This window comes from Parasteatoda tepidariorum, chromosome 11 (assembly GCF_982258835.1).
Source record: "Parasteatoda tepidariorum strain Cologne lab strain chromosome 11, Ptep-v5.0, whole genome shotgun sequence".
Classification (NCBI taxonomy): Eukaryota; Metazoa; Arthropoda; class Arachnida; order Araneae; family Theridiidae; genus Parasteatoda; species Parasteatoda tepidariorum.
The window spans coordinates 81,859,875-81,884,412 of record NC_141765.1 but is presented as its reverse complement, the minus strand read 5'-3'; the positions used below and the strand labels follow the sequence as shown (position 1 = coordinate 81,884,412).

At 31.5% G+C, this 24,538-nt stretch overlaps 1 protein-coding gene across 3 annotated transcripts in view; it reads left to right on the top strand.

Annotated features, from left to right (window-relative positions):
- Window positions 1–24,538, top strand: part of LOC107437443 (four and a half LIM domains protein 2) — a 93,494-nt gene that overhangs the window by 4,703 nt on the left and 64,253 nt on the right. The window contains exon 1 of one of the 3 annotated variants that reach the window (XM_071187839.2): window positions 7,937–8,094. The exons of the other annotated variants lie outside the window; for them this stretch is intronic. Coding sequence (XP_071043940.1) covers window positions 7,952–8,094 — 143 coding nt within the window. The 5' untranslated portion in view covers window positions 7,937–7,951. Of the gene's footprint in view, window positions 1–7,936; window positions 8,095–24,538 lie in introns of those variants that run through there. 3 annotated transcript variants of the gene reach the window in all.

Here is a 24,538-nt window from a genome sequence, read left to right as displayed (position 1 = left end):
TAAAGGAGAGTTTTTTAATGTTTTTTTTTTTTTGCGCTAAATCGAATGAGAACAAACACGACTGAATGCGACCAACATGCGAAACTTTTTGTACATAAAATGCACTGTTTTTGACATGTACTAATTCAAAAGAAAAGTAAAGCATTCTTGCAACAACCCATTGGGGGCCGAGGTTGTCATGTAAGCTAAGACTCCACATTTTCGAGACCAAAAGTATGAAGGTGGCAATCTGGTTAGCGTTCCGCACCGACCACCATCACTTCCCACTGCTACCCATTGATCTGAAGGTGGGTGGGCTTCAAGTCGCCACCGGAGATCATGAACTTATTTACGCACCTGATATTGCTTTCTAGACAAGTGATGTATAGTTTCATATTTTTTCTTCTTTTTCTGATTCTGAAAAGATCAATCAGATAATATGACTAATACTTCAGAAGTTCCAAGGCTTTTTCTTAATTATAAAATATATCATTTTTTAATTGTTCTTCGCATTAATAAGACTTATATAACTTCTAAACTATTTATTTTACTGTCTCGCGTTTGTTGTCCTTCGATTCAGAGTAAAAAACTTCATCGGAAATAATCCCTCACTTTTTATTTTAGATTGTAACAAGTTAGCAAGTTAATAACTTTGTTTTAGTAAAAAATGGAACATTTTTATACTTAAAAAGGAGTCATATTTAGACTAATTTTATACATAAAAATCAGCTTGAATTGCCATGTATATTAACTCGAATTTAGTTTTATTCGATTATGCGTAAAAACTACTTAAGAACCAGTGTTTCACTAGTCTAGATAGTACTGTCTAGTACATAAATAAGCACAAATTCAAATGGTCGGTAGGGTGCTGGGCCCATGTCCAGAGGTCGTGGGTTCGATCCTCGTCGGCCGAAGACTCCCCGTGTAATAAATGGTGACTGATGCACGTTAAATCTGCCGAGTCTCAAAGTCCTCCATGTTCCCATAACAAATCAATACCTCTGGGGGTACTGATCCAGGAGTTTCCTGGTCTTCTGGATTGGTTCAAAATTACAAGGCTACGGAGTTGAACATTAGTAGTCGTAAACCCATGAAATTGGGTCGGCTGTTCAACGACGGTTATAAAATAAAATTAAACAGTACACAAAACCCTTTTAATTTATAAACTCTAAGTAATATCATGTCGTGGATGGTTTCATAAATATACTTAAAAAACAACACTTTAAATGTCTAAACATCAGCATTTAAATTTTATCCCCCCACTTTTACTCCATGGGATTTTGTGATAGTTTCATGGGAAGCCACCTAGATTTTCATAAATAAATCCTAAAATACTGACTAAAGTAAAGTATCTGACTGTAAAAATTCTTGCAGCAAATTCATGAGTCAAGATAAAAATATTTTCTGCCAGTTCCTGTTACCATTCAAAAAAAAAAAATTTTTTTTTCTCGACAGATGGCATTATCCAAACCTCTTCAAAAAATGGCGAGAATTATAAAGACATTTTTAAGATAGAACTTCTGAGAAGTAACATCAAATTCAGCCCAATTAGAACATTTGTACTACCTGCTTGTCGAAACTATATTCGAGTAATAATCATTAAAATACAGCTGATTTAATTGATTTACTAGATACGCTAGGGGAGTAAACTTCCAATGATGCTACAGACAGCCGCGGTGTCCCCATCGGTATACCCTCTTGCTTACTTAACTTCCGTTTTTTAAGAATTTTGATTTCTTAACAGCATCGTGTTATGCAAACATTTTCCCCCGTTAGCATATAGTTATTCACCTCGTAAATAGCTTAGTGTCTTCTTATCATTTTTTCCTCTTGTATATAATTATTCTCCTGATAATAGCTTAGTGTTTTTTTAATCATAAATTCTCGTTTGTATATAGTTAATTTTGCTGATCATTTTATTATTAGTATTCCAGTTCATATCCAGTGCTTAACACAATTCATTTTTGATGTCAACCGTGAACGTTTGATGTCAATCGGACACCCACTGTCTTCCCCCCCCCTCCTTTACCAAATCCATTTTTTAAATAAATAATATCAATAATACATATTATGACACTTTAATTCCGAGGAATCAATTATTGCGGCATTTTGCCGTGGGAGCTGAGATGCTGTAAACTTGTAAAATACTCGTAAACCCCATCAGAAAAATAACATTTTAAAAAATTAAGGGAGAAAAAAGGAAAGGTCGATTATACACAAGGTGTTTGGGGTATTACTGTTGAAGGAAAACTTTATACTATTAATGCCCCGTTTGTTTATTAAGAGATTTTTTTTTAACCTCATCCTTTTATAAGTTAATGATTCAATTTAGGAAGAGATGAAAATTTCAAACTACAACTGTATTAAAATTTTTTATCTTTAAAACAATACAACCTATTTTGTACAAATTTTGTATTTTGTTATTTAAAATTGCATAGTTTAAGATGATATAAAAATTTGTACACAGCACAATTCAAAATATTTTTGATCGAAAATTAATAAAAAAATAAAAATAGTTACTGAAAAAATATTGTTTGCATGGCATTATCTTTGGATAAACTAGATTTATAATTGTGTACAAAGGTATTTTGATTTGCACTAAAAGTTCCAGAGACATAGCGAGATACAAAACAAAAAAAAGTGAAATTATCATTAAGGCGCTCAAAACTTGGTTATTGCATGTGCTACGCATATTGTTACGCAGAGTTGTAAGCCAACAACTAAATAAATGTCAATGCGTTATACAACTATACAACATAAGGGTTTATGTTAAGTAGTATTCGGCGTTTATTAACGAAGTGCCAGCATAAAATATTTTGAGTGAATACGAAGATAAACGCGAAATCTTTTTGGCCAGAATGACTTGTTCTCTATTCAATGCCCTTTTAATACGAATTCAAACAAAGCATCATAATAGTCTATTAAAATATTTTCTTAAAGCTATTGAATGCAATGTTATTCAAGCTGTTGAACACATTTTGACTGTTTAGAAGAAGCTAGATATAGATAGCTAAGCATTTGAAATAACAAGTCAATCAGTAAGTATGATAACAATTTCTTTGTACTTTTAACTGATTATTCAAAGACTCCATGATGATTTATGATAAAAAGAAAACGTCGCTGTAAACTGTATTTAAAGCTATAACACCGATTAAAGTATATAAAAAACTGCTTATTTTATGCTACCACATAATGTATACTAGACATTAGAAATTGGTAAGTATCAAATATTTCTTTATCCGTTACAAACTGATATTGATACAAAAAAAGCATTGGATACTAAAACCAGACACTTTAATATCAGATACATCTTCTCTTCTTCTTCATCAGCATTACATCCCAGTGCAAGCCAAGGCTTTCTCAGTTTGCTTCCTCTAGGCAGTACAATTTCGGTTACATCAGACTTAACAAGATTACATCAGACTTAACTAAGTTACATCAGATACACAATAATCTTAATTTATACAGGGGATTAAAAGTTATAAATTAAAAGTTCCATTACTTTTCAGTAGTTGAGTTAAGTTTAAATCAAAGTAATAAATATTTTGTTAAAAGAATGTTTAGCACATTTTTAACATAGTTGCTTTTAATGAAGTTCAATATATATATATACATATATCATGAATTATGAGAGTCCAGGAATTAAATGAAATCAAATCTTTGTTAGACTACATTTTATTAAAAAAGAATTAACGTATATAACCTATTTTAAATGGAATATTTTTCTGAAGCGAATATAAAACAGTTCATTTAATTAATCGAAATTATGTCATGGATATAATACATACTTTTTCTTAACATTAAATTCGCATTGATGCTTCCAATATATAGGAAAGCAGAAATGGCCACTTGTACAGCACACAACTCTCGCATCGGCGTTTAATACTGTTTACCAAGGTCCTTATCCATTCCCTATGACAACTGCACTCACTCTTTCACCAAGTCATCCTTGAGCACATCGATGATCGTTGGAGATGGTCTTCGAGCTGCAATTGAACACCCCAGAGCAACCCATACGTGTTTGATGAGATCAAGGTCAGGGAAACTTGCAGACCACTCCAATCGGGGAATATCTTCCGATTAGAAGTATTTGTCCACCAACTGAGCCCTGCGTGAACGGCGTTATCGTCCATAAAGAGGAAATTTGGTCCATATGCTCCACGGAAAAGTCTCCCATAGGATACAATGATCTTGTCCCTGTGCCGCTGAACTATCAGAGTACCTCTATTGAGCACATGAATGTCGGTTTGCCCGTCTGCTATGATTCCTTCCCAGACCATCACTTCGACGATAGTGGTCCCTTTCGACAGTGTTAAAGAGCGATATCGACCCCAGACAAGAACAAGGTTCGAGTCTCTGTCAAGACTGAATCGCGAAAGATCACTGAAGAGAAACCACCACCAGGCGACATGGTCCTTTTTGTGGTTGACAGAGGGATGCAGACTATATATGCCTGGCATACAGAGCACCTTCAATGAGTCTCTGGGTGACTGCTATACGTGAAACGGAATGTTCCTGTTGAATTATACAGGTTGCGAAACAGTTGTGTTGCTGTCACGGAACTATCCCTTTTGGTTAGAAGTCTGAAATAACGTGCTTGAGTCGGCGTTGTTGCCTTTTTGAGGCCTTGTCAAGGCAGCGGACTACTGTTCTTGTGTCTGTGAACTACTTCTACAGAGTGGACACCACATTTGTCGAAACTGTTGTCGGTTAATCAAATTGGGTGATGTTTAACATTATAATTTGAATAAATTTTGAAATGCAAAAATAATTATTAAAAACTTGAAAAAAAATAAGGATTTTAGCTCTAAATGCAATCCACTTTCAAAAATAATGACTCAAATGTTTATAATTTTGCATCCTCAACTTCAGGCTATTCAGTCGTCTTTCAAAACCAAGCTTCCTTTCACTCTATATGGGGGGAGTAGATTGTTGCCTTAATTTTTCAGGTTTTTTATAATGGTAAGAAATATATCGTATTACCATCATCGATATTTTTTTAAAGAAAGTGTTATTTGCCCGGTATTCTTTACACTGAAGTTTTTGTAAGATTAAGCACCAAGACCCGATATTCTCCACATTGATGTTTTTTAAGTTAAATTACCATTGCCTGAACATTTGCCCTGCATTCCTTACACTGGTATTTTTTAAGTGTCAGGTTCATCACCCGGTATTTCTCACATTCACATTTTTTCAAATCTAAATTACTCGAAATTCGTACAATTTTCAAAACAAAATTCATACAGAAAGTGCAATTTTCATCTATTGTCGTGCCAGACATTCTTCCCTATTCACGCTTCATTTTGACCTATTCATGCTTCTGACATTATTATCTGGACAAGTGGGCAAATTATTGGATTCTCTGTATTTTTAATGCTATATTGAATGATACGAAACCCAGGTGAAACGGTCTATTTTTTAAAAATAAATTATTGGGGTTTTATAACGTTTTATGATAAAAATAACAATATTCGACTATTCACGCGCCTGACATTATCTAGACAAATGAGCGAAGTAATGAATCCTACGTATTATACCGTTTAAAACATACCAATTTGGATAAAACAATACGTCGTTAGTGCATCGCGTTGTGTTTACCATACTCTTATACAAAGGATAATAACCTGTATGGTGGGCATGGGATATCTTACTTGCCATGAGCTATCATAAAAATAAAAACATATATATTTTTGTTCAGCATACCTGCTAAAAAGGTAAACTGAAAAGAAACATATTAATTACACATTAGATCTTAAGTGATAATATCTATCTTATTTTATAACCGTCGTTGAACAGTCGACCGAATTTTTGATTTACGAATATCAATGTTCAAGTTCGTAGCCTTGTAATTTTGAACCCAATCCAGAAGACACAGGAACTCCTGGATCAAGTATTGGGAGAAATTTGCCTTGGTGGAGGACTTTTTGATGGAACTAACCCGCATTTGCGTTACACGGAGAGCAAAACCTCGAAAATCTCCCACGGTTAACCTGATGGCAAAGGGACTCTAATCATGATCCATCTACAACTCAGGTTATTATACGTCAGCACTGTGGACGGTGCGGGCCAGTTGAGGAATTCATATCGACCAGCCATTGCTGGGATTTGAACCTGGTTCACCTCATTGGGAAGCGAAAGCTGTATCCCCTGAGTCAAGTGATAATATATAGAAAAATTACCATTTATTACCAAAGCAAACTATAAATTTTAACTTCATTACTCGGAAAGATTGACAATTTATAAAACATGGCAGCATCGGTACGGATGGCCCTAAAAGTTTATAAAAAGGATATATGCATGACATTTAACGTTATTAGCGTAACAATTCCAGTAACTGTATCACCTACTTTTGTTAATTACTAATTATGCTAAATTACAACCAAAATAAAGATAAATTTATATCATGAATATTGCCCTATTTAGTACTAATTAGAAAAAATGTAGGAGATATTGTAAATCATATTAGAATGCATATTATATGCAAACAAATATGATAAACTATGCCAGAGGTCATGGCACCACTTGTATTGTTTAAAACATATAAACTTGGCTAAAACAATAGCTAGTTAGTGCATCGTTTTGTATTTATAATTCAAATAAATTTAATATTAAGTTAATAGAACTAATCATTTCATAGTTATAATAGTTTAAATGTAAAGCTTTCATAAATACCCTCATATCTTCTCAACAAATAATTCAAACGTTTTGGTTTTATTCGCACAATTCATGAGATCTAATATTTCATTTATTTTTACAGCAATCTCAGAGGATTTAATGGTACAAAACTGTACTTTATATACATAAAAACTTTTATAACTTTTAAAAATACTAGTCTTGGTTTTAGTTTCATTGGATCTAGCGTTAAAAAATTTATGGGAAGAAATATCTCACTTGCTTAGATAGAAATGTCAGACGCATAATTTAGATAATTTAGAATAGATTAAATTTTGTTCTTTTTTTGTATGAAAACCAAACAATTTCTAAACAATTAATGCTATTTGCTTGAATTTAGTTTATCGCAAAAACATACATTGAAAACTATACTTTACTTGTCTAAATAGCATAGCCTGCTTAGTCAATTTAATCTCTCCTAGGAAGAAGGATCTTTATACTGAAAAAAAAACTAAAAAAAATGAATAATTTAAAATTAGTTAAGAGCTAGTTGATACAATAAAACTTCCATTCGACATCGTTTCTGAACCGGTAAACTAACGACAGGTGAAACTCTTTCAAAGAAAATGTTTAGGTTCTAAATAATCTTTGGAAGAAAATGAATAAGTTAAAAGCAACTATGAACAAGTTGAGACAATAAAACTTCCATTCGACATCGTTTCTGGAACCGGTAAACTCAAGATAGGTAAAAATCTTTTATTCTATTATGGCACGGGGGCATTTCGACTGTAGCAATTTATCTCTCTCTTGCTTTTTTTTCTCATTTTTTAATTTTAAGAAATAAAATAAAACATTAGAATTCAGTATCGTAAAATCAACAATTATTTATGAGCATGAGTTATGAGCATATCGCAATTATGTTTCAACAATTTATTTTCAAATTTAGAACGTAACATATTGTTAGAAGGCAAAACTCAAGTATTACATCAAAAATGTTATAGGTTGATACACATATTTATACAATAAAATATTAGACTATGTGCTGTAATTTCTGATGAAAAACAATTTTTTTTACGTCATCACGAGGGTTTGATTTTTATGTGGCTGAATATTGTTGAAATAAGAGGAAAAATAGGTATGATAAATCATTCGGGAGAAACAAAGAAGCTATTGAGCTTTTGTTTAAACAAAAAGATACCATCATTCTTACGAATAGCCGTTTCAAACTGAAACCTAACATCTGGTTTCTCTCACTTTCCCTCGTTACAAACTATAAACCTAAAAAGAGTTTATTTACCGTGAATCTTTAAATCAAACTTTCTCAAAACTTTTTTTTTAAATACGAAGTACGTTTTCTTAAATGAAAAGAATATGTTTAGATCATCTGCGGATACTTGCGTCCATATGTGAGAAATCAGTCGTAAACTTTTTCTCACTATCACAATTGCGTGGAAGAATTAATTATAAAGGGTACAGAAGGGTAGGAAAGGAAATTCAATTCAGGTAAGAAATTAAATTTCTAATTCATTATTAAGTTCTCGAGAGTCGAAAGTAAGGAAAAAAAATAATGCTTTGTTTAATTTACCATACAGGCCAAACATGGTATGAGTTTTTTTTTCAAAAAAGCAAGTAACTAATACTAACTTCGTTAAGGCGAAATCACTTAACACGAATTCTCGCTTATGACGCTATCTCGGAGAACAATAATTGCAGCATTTAACAGAAACATAAAAACAATCTTCATGCGTTTAGGATAAAGCGAATAATACAGATAATGAAAATTTCATTGTGATATTAGCGTTGATTTTCCTCGTTCAAATTCCCTTTTCTTAAATTTGATGATAGTGCTTTTTCTTTCGGAGCTGAGGTGAGAGGTCAATTTACATCAATCTGTAATTGATCTGAATCTGTAATTGGTGATCAACAAAACTAGTTAGGGAGCGTGGACTTTTAACTTTGATGAAGGGGCGAGTGGCACCGACCTAAGAGGCCATATATATATATATATATAAAATGGTGCAGTCATGGTTGAGTGTTGTTGAACCACGCAGATAGCAATTGAGAGGCAAAAATATTTTATTTAGCTTCACATGCTATATTCAAAACATTTTCTATCAATAGCGGAGCTCAAATTCTCACTCCAAAACTGTGTGCTTAAGTTTTTATCCTAGGGAAAGTAGCAAATTAATTTTCTTTATTTTATTATATTTTAGGGACTAAGGGAAATCTGTAGCGCGATTCCGACAAAGAGTAAAGGGAAAAATTTCCGAAATTTACAAAGTGATGTGAAATTTCTTGAGCCAAAAATTGATTTAAGGACAGGATGTGAATTTAAAAGTGTGAGAAAGTGTTTCGATTAGAATAATTAAATAAAAGAAAAGGGTTTACAGAAAAATATTAACATAAAAAGATTGATTGAAGCTTTTTATGTTACATCCCCCTTCACCGAAATTTTTTAACTAATATCTAATCCATTTCCAAAACTTTCCCTATGATAGAAGTACAATTAGAATAAAAAGAATCAAATTGTAATTTTAACAAGATATAAAGTAATATGACTTATAAAAAAGCACATTTGTACACATGTTAAAAATAATAACATAATTAAAGTGTTCGAGGAAGGAAAAAAAAATTGTAGTAGCGCTACCAACAAATTAAAGTCTTAGATCTTCATTTTTCATAGTTTTTGTGATTTAAGTTTTTTCAGTCCTTTTTGAAAATCACAATAAAGTTTTTCACCATAAAGTAATTATTCCTCATACTAACACAATTTAAGTTAACTCTTCAATCAGGATGAGAAAATGTATAAACATTTTCTTAATGTAAATGTTCAAAAATGAGAAAGATAAAAATATGAAAATACAAGTGATATGAGCTATACAAAGACAAATTGACACTTTTGTTAAAGAAAAAATTTCAATCTGAAGCTTTGACTTCAGTATTGTACACTTTGAAAACAAAATTTAAAAAAAATTGACACAGGGGTCGTTATTTTGAAGTTTATGACTTCAGTATTTTTATTTTTATTTCAATAAAAAAAATGACACTTGTAAGTCTGATGTTAATCTTACCTTCTGAGGTCCAATTCTTATTGTCTCTACATCATATATATATTTTTAGCAAAAATATCTGAAAAATCTTCTAAAATTTCCTGAAGTTGGGAATTTTTTCATTATCTTGAATTTGTATAATTCCGTCAACATGATTTTAACAATGTTGTACATCATTAGTCTCAATAATATTTGAAAATTCAAGATTATTTTCAGTTCTGCTCTTTAAATCTTTATTTTTAGTCTATTTTTTTGTTTTATTTTTCTTTAAATTCACTTTGTTTACATTGTTATTTTTGCTTATTTTCATGTCCAATATTTTATTTTCTTCAATATTTTGTTCATTGTTATTTGATTTAACATTCTTTCTTTTCTTTTTCTTTTTCCTTCTTCTTTCTTTATTGGTATTTTCATTGCAAACATTAACCAGGATTTCAGGAAAAATATGTAAGGGCAAATTGTTTTTGTTATCAGAAAAGGTGATCAGTCTTTTCAGATTTTGCATTATGACTCGTGTCACAATTAATCTCTAATTGAAATCCAAAACAATCTTTCAAATTTAATATGGTATTAAGGTAAATCAGTTTTTAAAATTTGACTCACTTAGCTATTTTCCTTATTTAAGTGCTAGTTTGGTAATTTGCAAATTACCTTTTCTTTGCTTTCATTTATATCTTTTTTTTCCTTTCAGACATATAATTTTTCGAAAATATTTGTTGGGTTTATTTTTAAAGTACTACCATAACAAGATAGTTTTCTTAGTTACCATCGGGTAGCTGTCACTTTTATTATTCTTATTTTGTATGTATCCGGATACTATTAATTGTGTCAATTTTGTGGTTGGTCACTTTCTTGTTTAGACTGAGTTTGATTCTAAGCCATAAAAGAATTGGGTTTGTTTATACAATCTTGGCCTCAATGATAAGCATTAGTTATTCCAAGCCTATCACAGTATTTACATGGCTTAGGAGGCAACTCCTGGGAAGCCTGGGCGGAATGACTTGTTTGTTGTTTATTTTTATGAAATTTTTCACTTTCTTTTTGAAATCTAGGTCTAAATTGGGATTATTGGTTAAAATTTTGACTTGGTCGGGAAAAATTTTGTAAAGGATTATAACAATTTGGACTAACTGAGTTATTAATGAATGGTCGCCTTATTTTCGAAACAATTGTGAGCCATTCAATCGGAGTTTGGGGTTCTTTTAAAACCAAAAGTATTTTAATTTGGGGGGGGGGGGCAAACCTATGGATAGACCCTCAATTATATGATCATTACTTAAATTTATTTTTTGACCAAACTCTACCTTTTCTGTAAAATATGAATTTAGGTCTTTAGCTTGGCCAGAAAATTTTAAATTTTGAAAGTCATTAACGCCAAAGGGAGGTGAAAAATAATGCTCATGAAAAATTTCCTCTGTTTCCTGATAAGAATTACAATTTAAACAGTTATTAATATATAATTTCTAAGCTGAACCTTCAATGAATTTTCGAAAATTTTTAAATTTCCATTTCTCATTTAATTTAGCATCTATTTCTATCTTTTCGAAATTTTTGAGCCAGGCTGTGAATTGAACACTAACGTCGGACTCAACGATTAAGATATCAGTTTTATCCTGTACATTTTGCTCTACACTGAAATTTTGTAAACAATCATTCAACTCATTTTCTGAGTTATTAGTATTGGTTTTTACACTTTCCATATTGAATTTATAATCTTTGCCACACCGTAAGGGCATTCAAATATTAAAAACAAATTTCAATGATTAAATTTAACATTTAGAAGATGAAAAAAAAATATTTGAATAGCTTATTTTTCTTAAACACCATAATAAAATAAAAATTAAAATTTTACTTATACAATCAATAACTCATATATACTGTGATATATAATGCAATAAAAAGGTAGTGATTCCTTAAATATTAATTAAAATTATAATCATACTGAATCAAAAGTGAAAAAAAAATCAATGATGATAACGCTAAATTTTAATATTATTATTTCAATTTAAACAAATAATATGGTAAACCATTGAAAAATAATATCAATAAATAGAAATATTATCTGATTATTATTATCAGGTATATCGAATGCCATCTCCAAAGGGTTTAGCAGTGAGGCACTGAAAATTGTCTTTCGAAGGAATTCATAGTATCAGAGAAAGGGTTTAACATAAAATTTGGACTTCGCAAATATAGCCCTACTCTACACTATATGATAATCACATTCTTTTTAATGTATATAAGGCTGCCACATATACCATTTATGTGCAATGGAAGCATTATATGTAAAATTTATCTTATCCTTCAAAACAATTTTTCCCCCATCTACCCATGATGAAATTTTCTTCCCGTTTTTCATTATATTGAATTATTCAGATGAATTATTCCTTATTAAATGAAAACAAATTTTTATTTTAGTAATCTAAAGTTTATTGTTTCGATTTATTATTCAATACATCCTTATCAGCTTTAAAATTGAAAAAAAAAATTATAATAAAAATCTATGAATTAAAATAAAATCATAACCTAATTTAATTTACTACACAAGTTAATTCAGAGCACGTTCCAATTCAAATATCACATGCATGCGTATATAATCATAAATAGTTAAATGCAAACATTTACTGCACTTGGCCTGTGATTCAAATTATAAAGCAAGCCCTGGAGGACATTTTAGCCCCTGATCAACTGACCCCAGTCATGAACCAACAATAGAACATGTCATCGTTATTTTATACTGATCAACTTTTAGCCTTACATTTTGAAATTTTATCTACTTTTGATTTTAGACTTCACTGACTTCTATTCAGACTTTTACTTTAAGACATTTACACTTTTAGCTCTCATTGATTTTAGTATTGAGATTTTATTTTCATCTCTTATTTCCTGTTATTATAATCATTTAATTCTCGACATTTACACCGGCGCTATTAGCTTTCATTGCCTTTAAAACATGTTTTTAATTGTCAAAAGTTTTAGTTAATTCACTTTTAACTGATCACCACCACTGTTATTAGGCAAAATTTTACTGTAATTTTAGTTTTTGGAGAATTTTTTTTTAATGTAATAATTTAACTTTTATCTCCGTATACCCCCCTGGCGTGGGTCGGAGTTCAACCTATCTTACCTTTAAAGGAACTAAAGAATTTCAAGCGTTCTTTCAACCGATGGAATATTTCATATAGATTCAAAATTATTAATCCTAGATATTACGTTTTTCTTTTGTGTGAAGAAATACAAAACGTATTTAAAAATTATTGATAATAAAGCGTATAATAATTTCAGTTAAAACTAAATAAATGCTAAAAAACTACCTTTCATATTAAATTAAATTAGTTTTTGAACTAGAAGTATTATACTTAACTGATACAACATCGATGTCCGGTCACATAATCTAGTGCAAAAGTGCTTGATTGGACAAACTTGCTACTATTAAATATGACTGAAAGAAGGACCTTGGGGGAGAGAAAACACGAAAACAAGGAAATTCGAATTGAATTTCTCATTTGTGTGAGTGACCCAGCGAAAACCCCAATAATTTTCTAGAGCTTTTCCACTTTCATAGCCCCAATGACAGCATAATATATCTGTTCTGTGCAATTCTAGATATATTTCTGTTAGCGATAATTTATGCTATAAATCGGACAATGAAGTTATACTATCGATATTCGATGTTTTAAAAAAAAACAGATAGAAGGATGAAATGCTCTTTCATCCCAACACAGATAAGAAAATTTAAAGAAGCAAAGGAAATTTTCCCATAGTGCAAAATGAGATGACTATTTTTAGGGAATATATGTGAGAGCTTTGTGGGTGGTATAAAGACATTGGAAGTCAAAGTTAAAAAAGGGCTCGTTGGGATCAATACATATCAGTGAAGAGAGCGTTTTATTGCTCATTCAAAAGAAATATTTGTTGGCTATGATAACTATTTTATCCATGTAAATGCTTATTTCAGTATTTTTTAATACTGTTCGTGATTTTTTCCATGCGTATTTTATTTTTTAAAGTATTTTTGTTTTCGTACATAATAAATTATTGCTTAAAAATAATTTTTATGAAAAATAAAACAGAAAACTATTCCCCAAAATATTGGCTTCTGACTTTCCAAATATTGAGTGGCCCGGACCCTTGGACCCTCTGGTTGCCTCGCCGACCATCTTTAATTTGGAAAAATGGCTGTTGATGCTGTGGTATTACTATACGGTGGTTTGGAGAGATGTCGGTAGAGCAATAATTTCGGATAAAACTTTACTGATGCTGTATATAAATTTTCTTCTTATTTTGTGTTCTCATGTTCCAGTTGATAGTGCAGGGTCCAGCCAATAGCAAAATGGCCTACAGCTCTTACTGTTCGCCACGTTGTTATAACGAAACCCAGCACTTCCTAAAAAAGGTATGTGGTGTTGTTGGCTGCTGATGAGTTACAGCACTTTTTATTTTATATTGATTTATTTATCATATTACATTCTTTGTCTTCTCATTTTTTATAATATATTTACTCTGATTTTCGTTGACTGCTTATGCACGCGTTTATTAGAGTCATATTAGTTTGGAAAAGTCAGTTTTAATCATCCGGAGGCCAAAAATCTCATAAAAAGCATTAATCAAATCATCGGTTTTTAAATTTCGTGAGGTGGGCGCAAAACATATTCAAATATGCTGACATTTTCTGAAACAAGTTGAAATTGAGAAAGATCATGCTCTACAACCGATCGAAGTGTTCCAGCGTCACGTTTAGAATGTGACGCGTAATGCGTGCCCTCAATTCAGCTAAGTTTGCAATCGGAGAACTGAACAAACATCTTTTAAATAGCTCCAGAGGTAGAAGTCACACGAATTGAGACCAGGTTATCGGGACAGCCAGGCTGTAGGGAAATCTCGACTGATAAATCTAGCATTTCCGAAAGGCTGATTCACTATATTTGTGATGTGCAGAGGAGCACCATCTGGCAAAAAAAATGATCCCATTTACGCATCCGCGCTGAAGATCTGGAATGACATGGTTGCGCAAAAGACACTCATAGCTCTTACCAATGACGGTAGAAGTAACAGGATCGAAAGCACACGCCTCCTCGAAAAAATATAGCCCCATCATAAATGATGCCGTAAACACAATAACCTTTGCATATTGAAGTGATACTGGCTGTATTGCGAGCGCATTTTCGGTTGCCTACATTTAGAAATTCTGTGTATTGACACATCTTTTCAGATGGAAATGAGAATAGGCTTCTTCAGTCCTCAAAATGCTCCACGACCATTCGTTGACCACAGCCATGCGCGCAAGAAATTCTAAAGCAAGAGAAAATATACAGGGTGATTCACAATATATTCTTTATTCATAAGGAAGTATACAATATGAATGCACTATAGAGTTAAGATAGATAACTAATATATACATATATACACCGAAGAGCCATTACATTATGACCACCCTCCATCTATAACAATGGGCTCACCCAGGTTTTCATGGTTTCTCGCCTAGGAACAATGTTTTCATGGGGCACATTAGGACCCATAATCTATCTATCTATCTATCTATCTATGTATATATCTATCTATCTATCTATGTATATATCTATCTATCTATCTATGTATATATATATATATATATATATATATATATATATATATATATATATATATATATATATATATATATATATATATATATATATATATATATATATATATATATATATATATATATATAAATAAATAAATAAATACAAGAAAACACTAAGAAAGTTAAGAAAAACAATAAGTTTCATTTATTGCGCTTAAGCTGCAAGTAAACAGCACTCATTAGATAAGTTCAAAATGAAGAATAAAACAAAGAAAAATTATAGACATATGAAAAAAAAAGGGGGGGGGGTGGGAAATAATAAGTAAAAAAAAAATAACAAACAAAATTTTATTAAAAAAAAAATGAAATGTTAATTAAAAAACCGGAAAAAAAGCCGAAAAAAAAGATATAATCTTTTCTTTAGCCCACACGATTATATCCGCAAAACAGAGTGCTTTCTGATATTGTATCAATAAAGCCAAGGCAAAATATATTAATACAATAGTGTGAGGAGCACTCAAATTTTTTTTTTATAAAATAACTACAAATAAAATAGATCATAAAAAGTAAAAATAACATGTAAAAACAGATAATAAAATAAAATAAAAAGAAAAAACATTAAAAAGGGGGGACTATAAAGAGAGTAGCAAAATCATAACAACTTACATGGACGGATATTTTTCAAGAATGATTTAAAAATGTTTTCGCAGAAAGATTGCCAGATTACAAAATATGAAAACAAAAGCGCAAATTGAGTGTAACAAGAGGGTTTTAAAGTGTCGTTCTTACTGCACTGCTGAAGTGATTTGTTATTCTGAGTTTTGATTTGTTAGTTACCAAGGATGGGCCCGAAATGGATGTGAGCAAGGTAATATTATACTGGATAATTTTAAAAATTGATCCTAAATAGTTTTAGAAGATAGATGTTTATTTAAGAAAAAAATATAAAATAGAAAAGAGAAACATAAATTGCCTGCTTTGCAAATAATTTTAGCCGCGGATTTGCACGATATGGATTATCACATAGAAAAATTATTTAAATTATCAAAGAAAAAATTTTAGCAGATAATTTTAACCACGGATTTGCCCGAAATGGATTTGCACATGGAAAATTGTATAAATCAATAAAGAAATTTTTAGAAAACAATTTTATCCACGGATTTGCCCGAAATGGATTTGCACATGGAAAAACTGTATAGATTAACAAGGGAAATTATTTAGTAAAGGAATTCTTAGTAAATAATTCTAACCACCGATTTGCCCGAAATGGATTTGCACATGAAGAAACTGTATAGATTAACAAAGGAAATTATTTAGTAAAGGAATTTTTAGTAAATAATTCTAACCACGGATTTCCCCGAAATGGATTTGCACATGGAAAAATTATATAAATTAACAAAGAAATTATTTAGTAAATAATTTTGGCAATGAATTTTGGCCTGAAATGGATTTGCACATGGGAAAATCATAAAAATTAACAAAAAAAAAAAATGTTTAGTAAATATATCCACCAAAATATACGATTAATTCAATGATTTTATATAAAATTTTATTACATTAGTTGGGTATCCATTGTTTTTTATCAGATTTTGAAAGAGTTTATCGATTTGTTTTCTGGATAAATAAATATTACTACATATTCTTTTAATTCTGTTCATTTCATTAAAAGTGGTATTTAAATAGATGCTCCTAGAAACATTAGAATTCCAAGTAACTGGTTTATTAATATTAAAATTAAAATCATTTCTTTTATCGTATAAATCAACAAAGCAGATATTTTCAACTTTCATAATACCCAAATCCAAAAAATTGAAATTAATACAGGGTGTCTATAAAAGAACTCCGGGGTTTAGAGGCAAAATATTTTAATGAAACAAAAAACGTACATACATGTTTTATACATGACTGAAAAGCTTACATTTTCAAGTTTTTTTTAACACTTAGTAAAGTTCTATATGTAAAGTTAGTAAAGTTAGTGGCACGGCAGACGTCTAAACGGTATTCTACCTCTTCCCATGTCCTGGCGAGCATGTGTGGGGGACGGTTGCCACACAATTGACTATTCGTTCCCTGAGATGTTGAATATGACGAATTTTCTCTGCACTTTGTACGGTAACTAAAGACTTCGTTTCTATGAGCCAAATAACACATTGAGCCTTTTGTTGCGGAGTCGTCATCATTTCAAATTTCGCGATGCCATTTCAAGGTCAACGCCCTGCAGCGCCGCCTACAGTTGATACAAACATTCCCAATTGGTATGAGTAAAACTTTTTGAGCTACTCTTTTCAGAGAAATCGACTAAATTTTGCTATCTTTTATAGTGAGTGAGATATGAATTTTTAAAACCCCGGAGTTCTTTTATAGACACCCTGTATTATCATCATGATTACGAAGTAAGATTAATTCCTCAGGGTATATATCACTCAATAAAACAGTAAAATCTTGGAAATTAAAGATAATTAAGTCATCAATATATCTAAAAACAAATTTAATACTCAGAGTATAATTTTTTATTTTCTTATCTTATTAATTTCTTAACTTTCTTAGTGTTTTCTTGCATCTATTTATTTATTATATATATACAGGTGGTTATCAAAATAATGGAAACACCCCAGATTTTGAAGGAATCCTTTATTAATATGGCGTAGGACCGCCTTTTGCATGCAAAACAGCTTGGATTCGCCTAGGAATCGAATCATACAAATTCTGAATAGTGTTTAGAGGAATATTGTACCATTCTTCATGGAGATATTGTGAAAGTTCCGTGAGAGATGCCGGTGGAGGATATCGATTCCGGATTGAAAGCTCTAAAATAGACCATAACGGTTCGATTATATTGAGGTATGGGGACTGTGCTGGCCAAGGTAGATGTTCCACTTCATCCTCATGTTCATCAAACCATGATTGGACAACTCTGGCTGCATGAATAGGGGCATTATCATCCTGGAAAATTCCATCTCCTGCAGGAAACAAAATTTGCATCATAGGATGGACCTGGTCAGCTAAAATTTCTCTATACTTCTCCCCAGTGATCCTTCCTTTCAGGGTTACCATTGGGCCAGCAGAAAACCATGACACGGCTGCCCATACCATGACCGATCCACCACCATGCTTGACAGTTGGATGGAGGCAATCATGATCATACGCTTGTGCAGGTGTTCTCCAGACATGTACCCGTCCTGTTGTGGGGAAAAGGGTGAAAGACGATTCGTCTGACCATATAACAGTCTTCCACTTATCAATCGACCAGGTTTTGTGGTTGTGGCACCACTCTACACGACGTTTTGCATTAGCATCTGTGACAAGTGGCTTGGGAACTGCTGTTCTGCCGTAAATGTTCTCTTTATGAAGGTATCTTCTAACTGTAATTGTTGACACTGGAGAATCCAGATGCTGATTGAGCTCTGCGGTCACTTTGGCTGCAGTTGTTTTCTTTTTAGACATTACAATCTGCTTCAATACCCGTCGGTCTCTTTCAATCAGCTTCTCCTTCCGTCCACTATTTTGCTTTGATGAGCTTGTCTTTCCGCGCTGTGTGTATGCTGTCATGACTTTAGACACCGTACCTCTAGAAACGCCTAAAAGCTGGGATGTTTCTGTCACTGTTGCTCCAACTAGTCGGGCTCCTACAATTTGGCCTCGCTGAAAATCTGTGAGGTCTGACATTTTACGCTTCTGAAAAAAAATTCAAAACGTAGACAATTCTGTTAAAGCTCTCTCATACCACCTAATATATGTACTTTTTATATTAAAAAATACTGGTAGCTAAGATTATATTTTAATGCTTATGAAGCGAATTCTTAAATGTCCCTTTTATTCACAAGTGTTTCCATTATTTTGATAATCACCTGTATATATATATTATTCTTCTTCTTCTTATTATTATTATTATACAAGGTGATTCTCAAAGAAGTATACAGTTTCAATGCACTGTAAATCAAGAAAAATGTAAATGTAAGATATATGTTACCTGCAACAGTATGGTATGGGATTATTTCAAGTTTTCTTAGAAACAGTCGCAGTTGCTCTATGCGTAACCCCTTCACGACACACATCGAGACGGTTATCTATTTCCATCCCAAACGCGTGTTAAACTATCTAAATCAGGTTTATCGATGGTCATCAATTTCGCTTAGTTTACCCAGATGACGCAATATTCCACCTCAGAAGGTAAACAAGGAAATTAGTCGTTTTTATGGAATGGAAAATCCCAATATCACAGAGCAAAACGTGCAAGATTCCCCTAAGATAAATATGTTCTGTGCAGTGTCCAGAAAGAAAGTGTTATGCCTTTTTTCCAGAGTAACCTGTCACGTAAGCCAATTTTTTGAATGTTAACTTTTTGGTGCATGCCACAATTGCAGGAAGACATTGACAACTTTATTCTCCAATTGGATGGTGCACTTCCACACTGGTTGGATTTCTAAGAGATTACTTTGATGAATATCTACCTCACTGATGGATTGGATAAACAGTGGAGTACAACATGCCACTTACCTAATGGCCACCTAAAGTCCTGACCTAACTCTTAATACCCTGTGTTTTCCTGTTGCAGGGTTACGTAAAGTACAAAGTATTCATCCCTCTCCTTCTTGTTTATCTGGTGGAGCTGAAACAACGTACCGCAGCCCCTATCAAAAGATTTGCTTCAGATATCTTATCATGCATTTAGACAGGAATGAATTAACAGCTAAAAATGTGTTGTGTGACTGAGGGGTCACACATAGAACATCTGAGACTATTCCTAATAAAACTTTAAATAATCCCATACAATTCATGGCAGGTAACAAATAATATCTTAGATTGTTTATGATCGAGATATATATATATTATAAATCTCTCTCTCTCTCTCTCTCTCTGTATGTGTATAAATATATGTATATATATATATATAGAGAGAGAGAGAGTTAAGATTTATAAAATATATATACAGTTGAACCTCTATATAACGAAGTCGTTAAATCCCGATAAGCACGTTATAAGGAAAAGTCGTCAAATAGGAAACCACCTTTTGAAATACCGAAGTAATACAAAACAGGTTTTAAATTCATAAACACTAGACATAAAATTAAAATAACAATTGATACACCTTTATCATGTAAACTAGTATCTACTATTTATTCTATAAATCTTAACTATAAAAGATATCTGCATGGAAAGCAAGAATAGAGCAAAACATTATCCAGTGTTACACTATCATGCTACATACATTTTCAACAAAGAAAAGCTAAATTTATGTTTAGAATTACAGCTGCATTTCTTATAAAAGTAATTTTAAACATACATTACCACATGCGTTCTTAAGTTTTATTGCTACCGAAAAAATCCGTTAATTTTGTCGGAGTTTTTCATTTGAAATGCAAATAAAAAGGGAAAGGGATTTTATTGCTTTCTTTAAAAGTAAGTGACTTCGAAAATCAATTTCCCCCATAATATGCGTTAACCAGTTTGAAATGTTCTGAAATATTTTGGGAAATAGGGAAAGTGGATCGCAAAGAAAAGTTCGTTAAATAGAAAATTCACTTCGCTATCTCGAAATTATTTCACGAAGAAATTTCCAAAATGCTCTTGGTTCCTCTAAAAAAAATCGCAAAATAGAGAAATTCACAAAATGGAAGTTACTTAAATAGAAGTCCGACTATATATATATATATATATATATATATATATATATATATATATATATATATATATATATATATATATATATATATATATATATATATATATATATATATATATATATATATATATATATATATATATATTCATCAATTCTATTTTTCTTGTTTTAAAATTTTATTCACTCTTTTTCTGAAGTGTTGTAAAAGGTGGCTAATTTAGAGTTAAAACACGTGGTATTATTTGCATTTTTTAAAATTTTATTTTTGCTCGTTCTCTGGACATCTGCTAATTAGCGAAAATGGCTGCTTCTGACCAGTGTAAAGCTATATATTTAGAATAGAAATTAAAAATTTTAAAAGAAGTGGATAGAAGAATAATACAAATTGCTAAATTAATCATGATTTCAAAAAGCATTTTGTTAACAATAATTAAAATTCGTGTCAAAATGTCAATTTTTTAAAAATTTTCATTTGGTTGCGAAAGTTTTTCTGTATCGTTATCCATCTTTTTTCTATGCATGTCTCCAGATGTCGTAGTTTCGTCTGATATTTCATTATCTGAAATACCTGTTCTAATATTTCTGATGTTTCATAACTGAAACATTATGTTTCTTCAACTCAGGGCCGGCTTATGCATGTCGCGGCCCCTAGGCAATGCTCGTCTCGGGCCCCCACCCCTACCGTCTTCTAACTTCTTAATATATTTTTTTGTTTGATTCGCGACTAAATCCGAGTTTGAAAAGGTTTTGTGTCTTCTTCAATTGTTCAGTAAGCTTATTTTGTTGCTCTTGCCGCTTTTTACGTTTTTCTGAACTACTTTGGTGTTTTTTCTTTACGGGTACCTCCGACATTTTGTTCCTGAAAAAAATAATCTTTCGGTTTAAAACAGAAAGGAATTTTTCACCTTAGCAGCTCAAACATACTGAATTTCCTGCTTAATAATAAACACACAAACTAATAATATTTGATAACGTTGAAATTAAATAAAATATGTAAGTAATTGAATAATAAAACGGCACTTCACATTTGTCAAGTCCTGTATTAGGCAATAAAATATGTAAAAAATAATAAAACTTACGTATAGTAATTTTAACTTCAGTTTACACTACACGGATTTTTACTCGTCGTTTCACCGATTTTCTCGAAGCCCGAAGCACTTCTGCAGTCTTTATAAATAAATATCCAATACTTAGCTCTAAATTCGTAAGTTTTGAAACACAAACTGTAAAACTCTCTTTTCATTCACAGCCGTAAAACTCGCAAACAAATTGCACGAAGTGAAAATTCAACGATTACATTAAAAATGTTTCAAAAATGTTGTCTATGACACAATACAACGTATGTATTTAGCGGATCGGGGAATTCCCCAGTCATGCAACGAAAGAACCAGTACTGTTATTTTTACATACTCTTTAGTAGCTTGGCCATAGAATATACATACCTATGGTAGGTACCAGAACAGTAAGTGTGCATTCACAACGTAGAATTTTGCTCGTTTTTCAAGCGTGTTGGGTTAAAAAAGCTGCTCTTGCTGTATAGTCATCTGATTAATCGGCGTTAAAATTACCTCGATAAAATTGCTTGCGATTATATTACTGCGTTATATATGAACTAACTACCATAATATTAATATCTAATTTGGAATGCGTTCAGAAATGTACTAAAATACGGTCGATGTAATGTACAGAGCAAGACAATCGTCATTGAAATTTCGAATTAAACTTTTACTGTTTAAGAAACATTGTCAATTTTTTTCTCTGTAGCACAGGGCCCCTGAACGTGACGGGGCCCCTAGGTAGTTGCCTACAGTGCCTAATGGATAAAACGGCCCTGCTTCAACTACTTCCTCAGAAATATCAGTTTCTTTTGGATTCAATAAATTAACAACTTCTCTCCTATTTTATGAGCAGATATTTTTATTTGTGCACACTTTTTACAAATCTACTTCCTTATGAATGGATTATTTAGGTATTTTTTTTTTCAAATGCTCTTGCTCATTAGGGTTTAACTTTCAAAAAATAATTCATTAGAAAAAACATTTTTTGGTGATCAAAATATTTCATTTCAGATTTTTTCGTTCGACCTTATGGATGGTGTTACACTCGGGAGCGCTGCAAGCTCTTGATATTACTGTTATTGGTGTATTTTGAAGCTATTTGGCTCACAGCGTGATCATTGTGTTTCTCTTGAGTAGTTTTCTTGTATACGTGTATTTGTTACCGGATTTATTATTTGTCTTCAAAAGAAATATCGTTATAAGAATTGTCATTTGAAGATCCATTAATGCAAGACGTGAGAATTGTCATTTGATCGTTATAAAACACTTTGTAACAATATACCAACTTCGAAATTTAAACCTAAATGATAATTTGCCAAACGAACTTAATCTCTAACAATATGCTTACATTAAGGTATGATAGTTGCACCAAGAACAAACAGTAATAAACAAGTAAAAAGAGGCCAAATCAGAACTGCCAAAGATTCTCTAAATCTAGGAACCGTGTCACCTTTTTTAACAATGCATCTCTAAATAACTAAAACAAATTTTCACTTCCAAACTCACCAGAATTATTTAATATCTTACGAAATACTGCAGATTTGAGCTCAGAAATTATAGAATTTATATCTTTTATTTAAAACAAAATTATCTGCTTGAAATATCGCCTCGCAGAATAAGCTGTAGTAAGCAGCTATATATTTATATATTTTCTAACTGGAAGTAGAGCAGGTCAAGAGCTCGAGATTGTTGTTGTTTACATTCATATAAAAAACACCATCCATATATATATATATATATATATATTTGCCCTCTCCTCTAAATTGTTTTGTATTGTCAATTCTCAATAAAGATAAGATAACTCGATTTTTATTACGAGGTCTAAATCCTTTAATCTTTAATTTCAATTTCCCGGTTCTAATAATAACAGAATTCTTTTACAAAATTAAAGTACCGAAAAAAGAGCATATTGCCAGAGATTGAAAAATGTGCACTTAGCTAGATCTTTTATGTTTTCAGTAGCACATTTTAAGGCAGTTAAGTAAATTATTGTTTTATTCTGATAATAGGGTACAGCTGAGGAAAATGTGTCATTAAAAAGTTAGCAGCGGGAGTTAAATATTAGTATTCAGTATACAATAAATCTTATGACAGATGGTACGTGTATATCGAATTATGATAAATCACGCAAGCAACGCAGAAACGATTCTTGTCACGGAAGCTTTTAGCTATGAATGACACTTCCTTTTAGCAGGTGTTTGTTTAAATTAGTCATTCTATTTTGGGAAAATAATCCCTCTATTTTCAGATACAACGGTATTTAGAAATTTAGATACATATTTATTTTATGACTATTGAAAATTGAAAAAAGAAAAAAGAAAAGAAAAGATAAAATAATAACTCAGAAATCATGTCCTAGAGGAGGAAAAAGGTTCCCATTTCTTACAGTATCAATCTTGTAATCAATTTAAAACGTATTTAAAAGCAATCACAATAATTCTGGTTTGTATGAAGTTTAAAACTTAATAACTGAACACTTGCAAGGTTTGAAAAATATTTTACATATTTTGTGATTTTCGAGATAAGTATTCTTAGATACACAGGATGTCCCATAATTACTGCTAAAAAGTAAAACATTCACACAACAGCTCGTTGTAGATCAAGGCATAATCATCAAGACTAGAAGGTCAAGGAGCTTGTTTGTGACGTC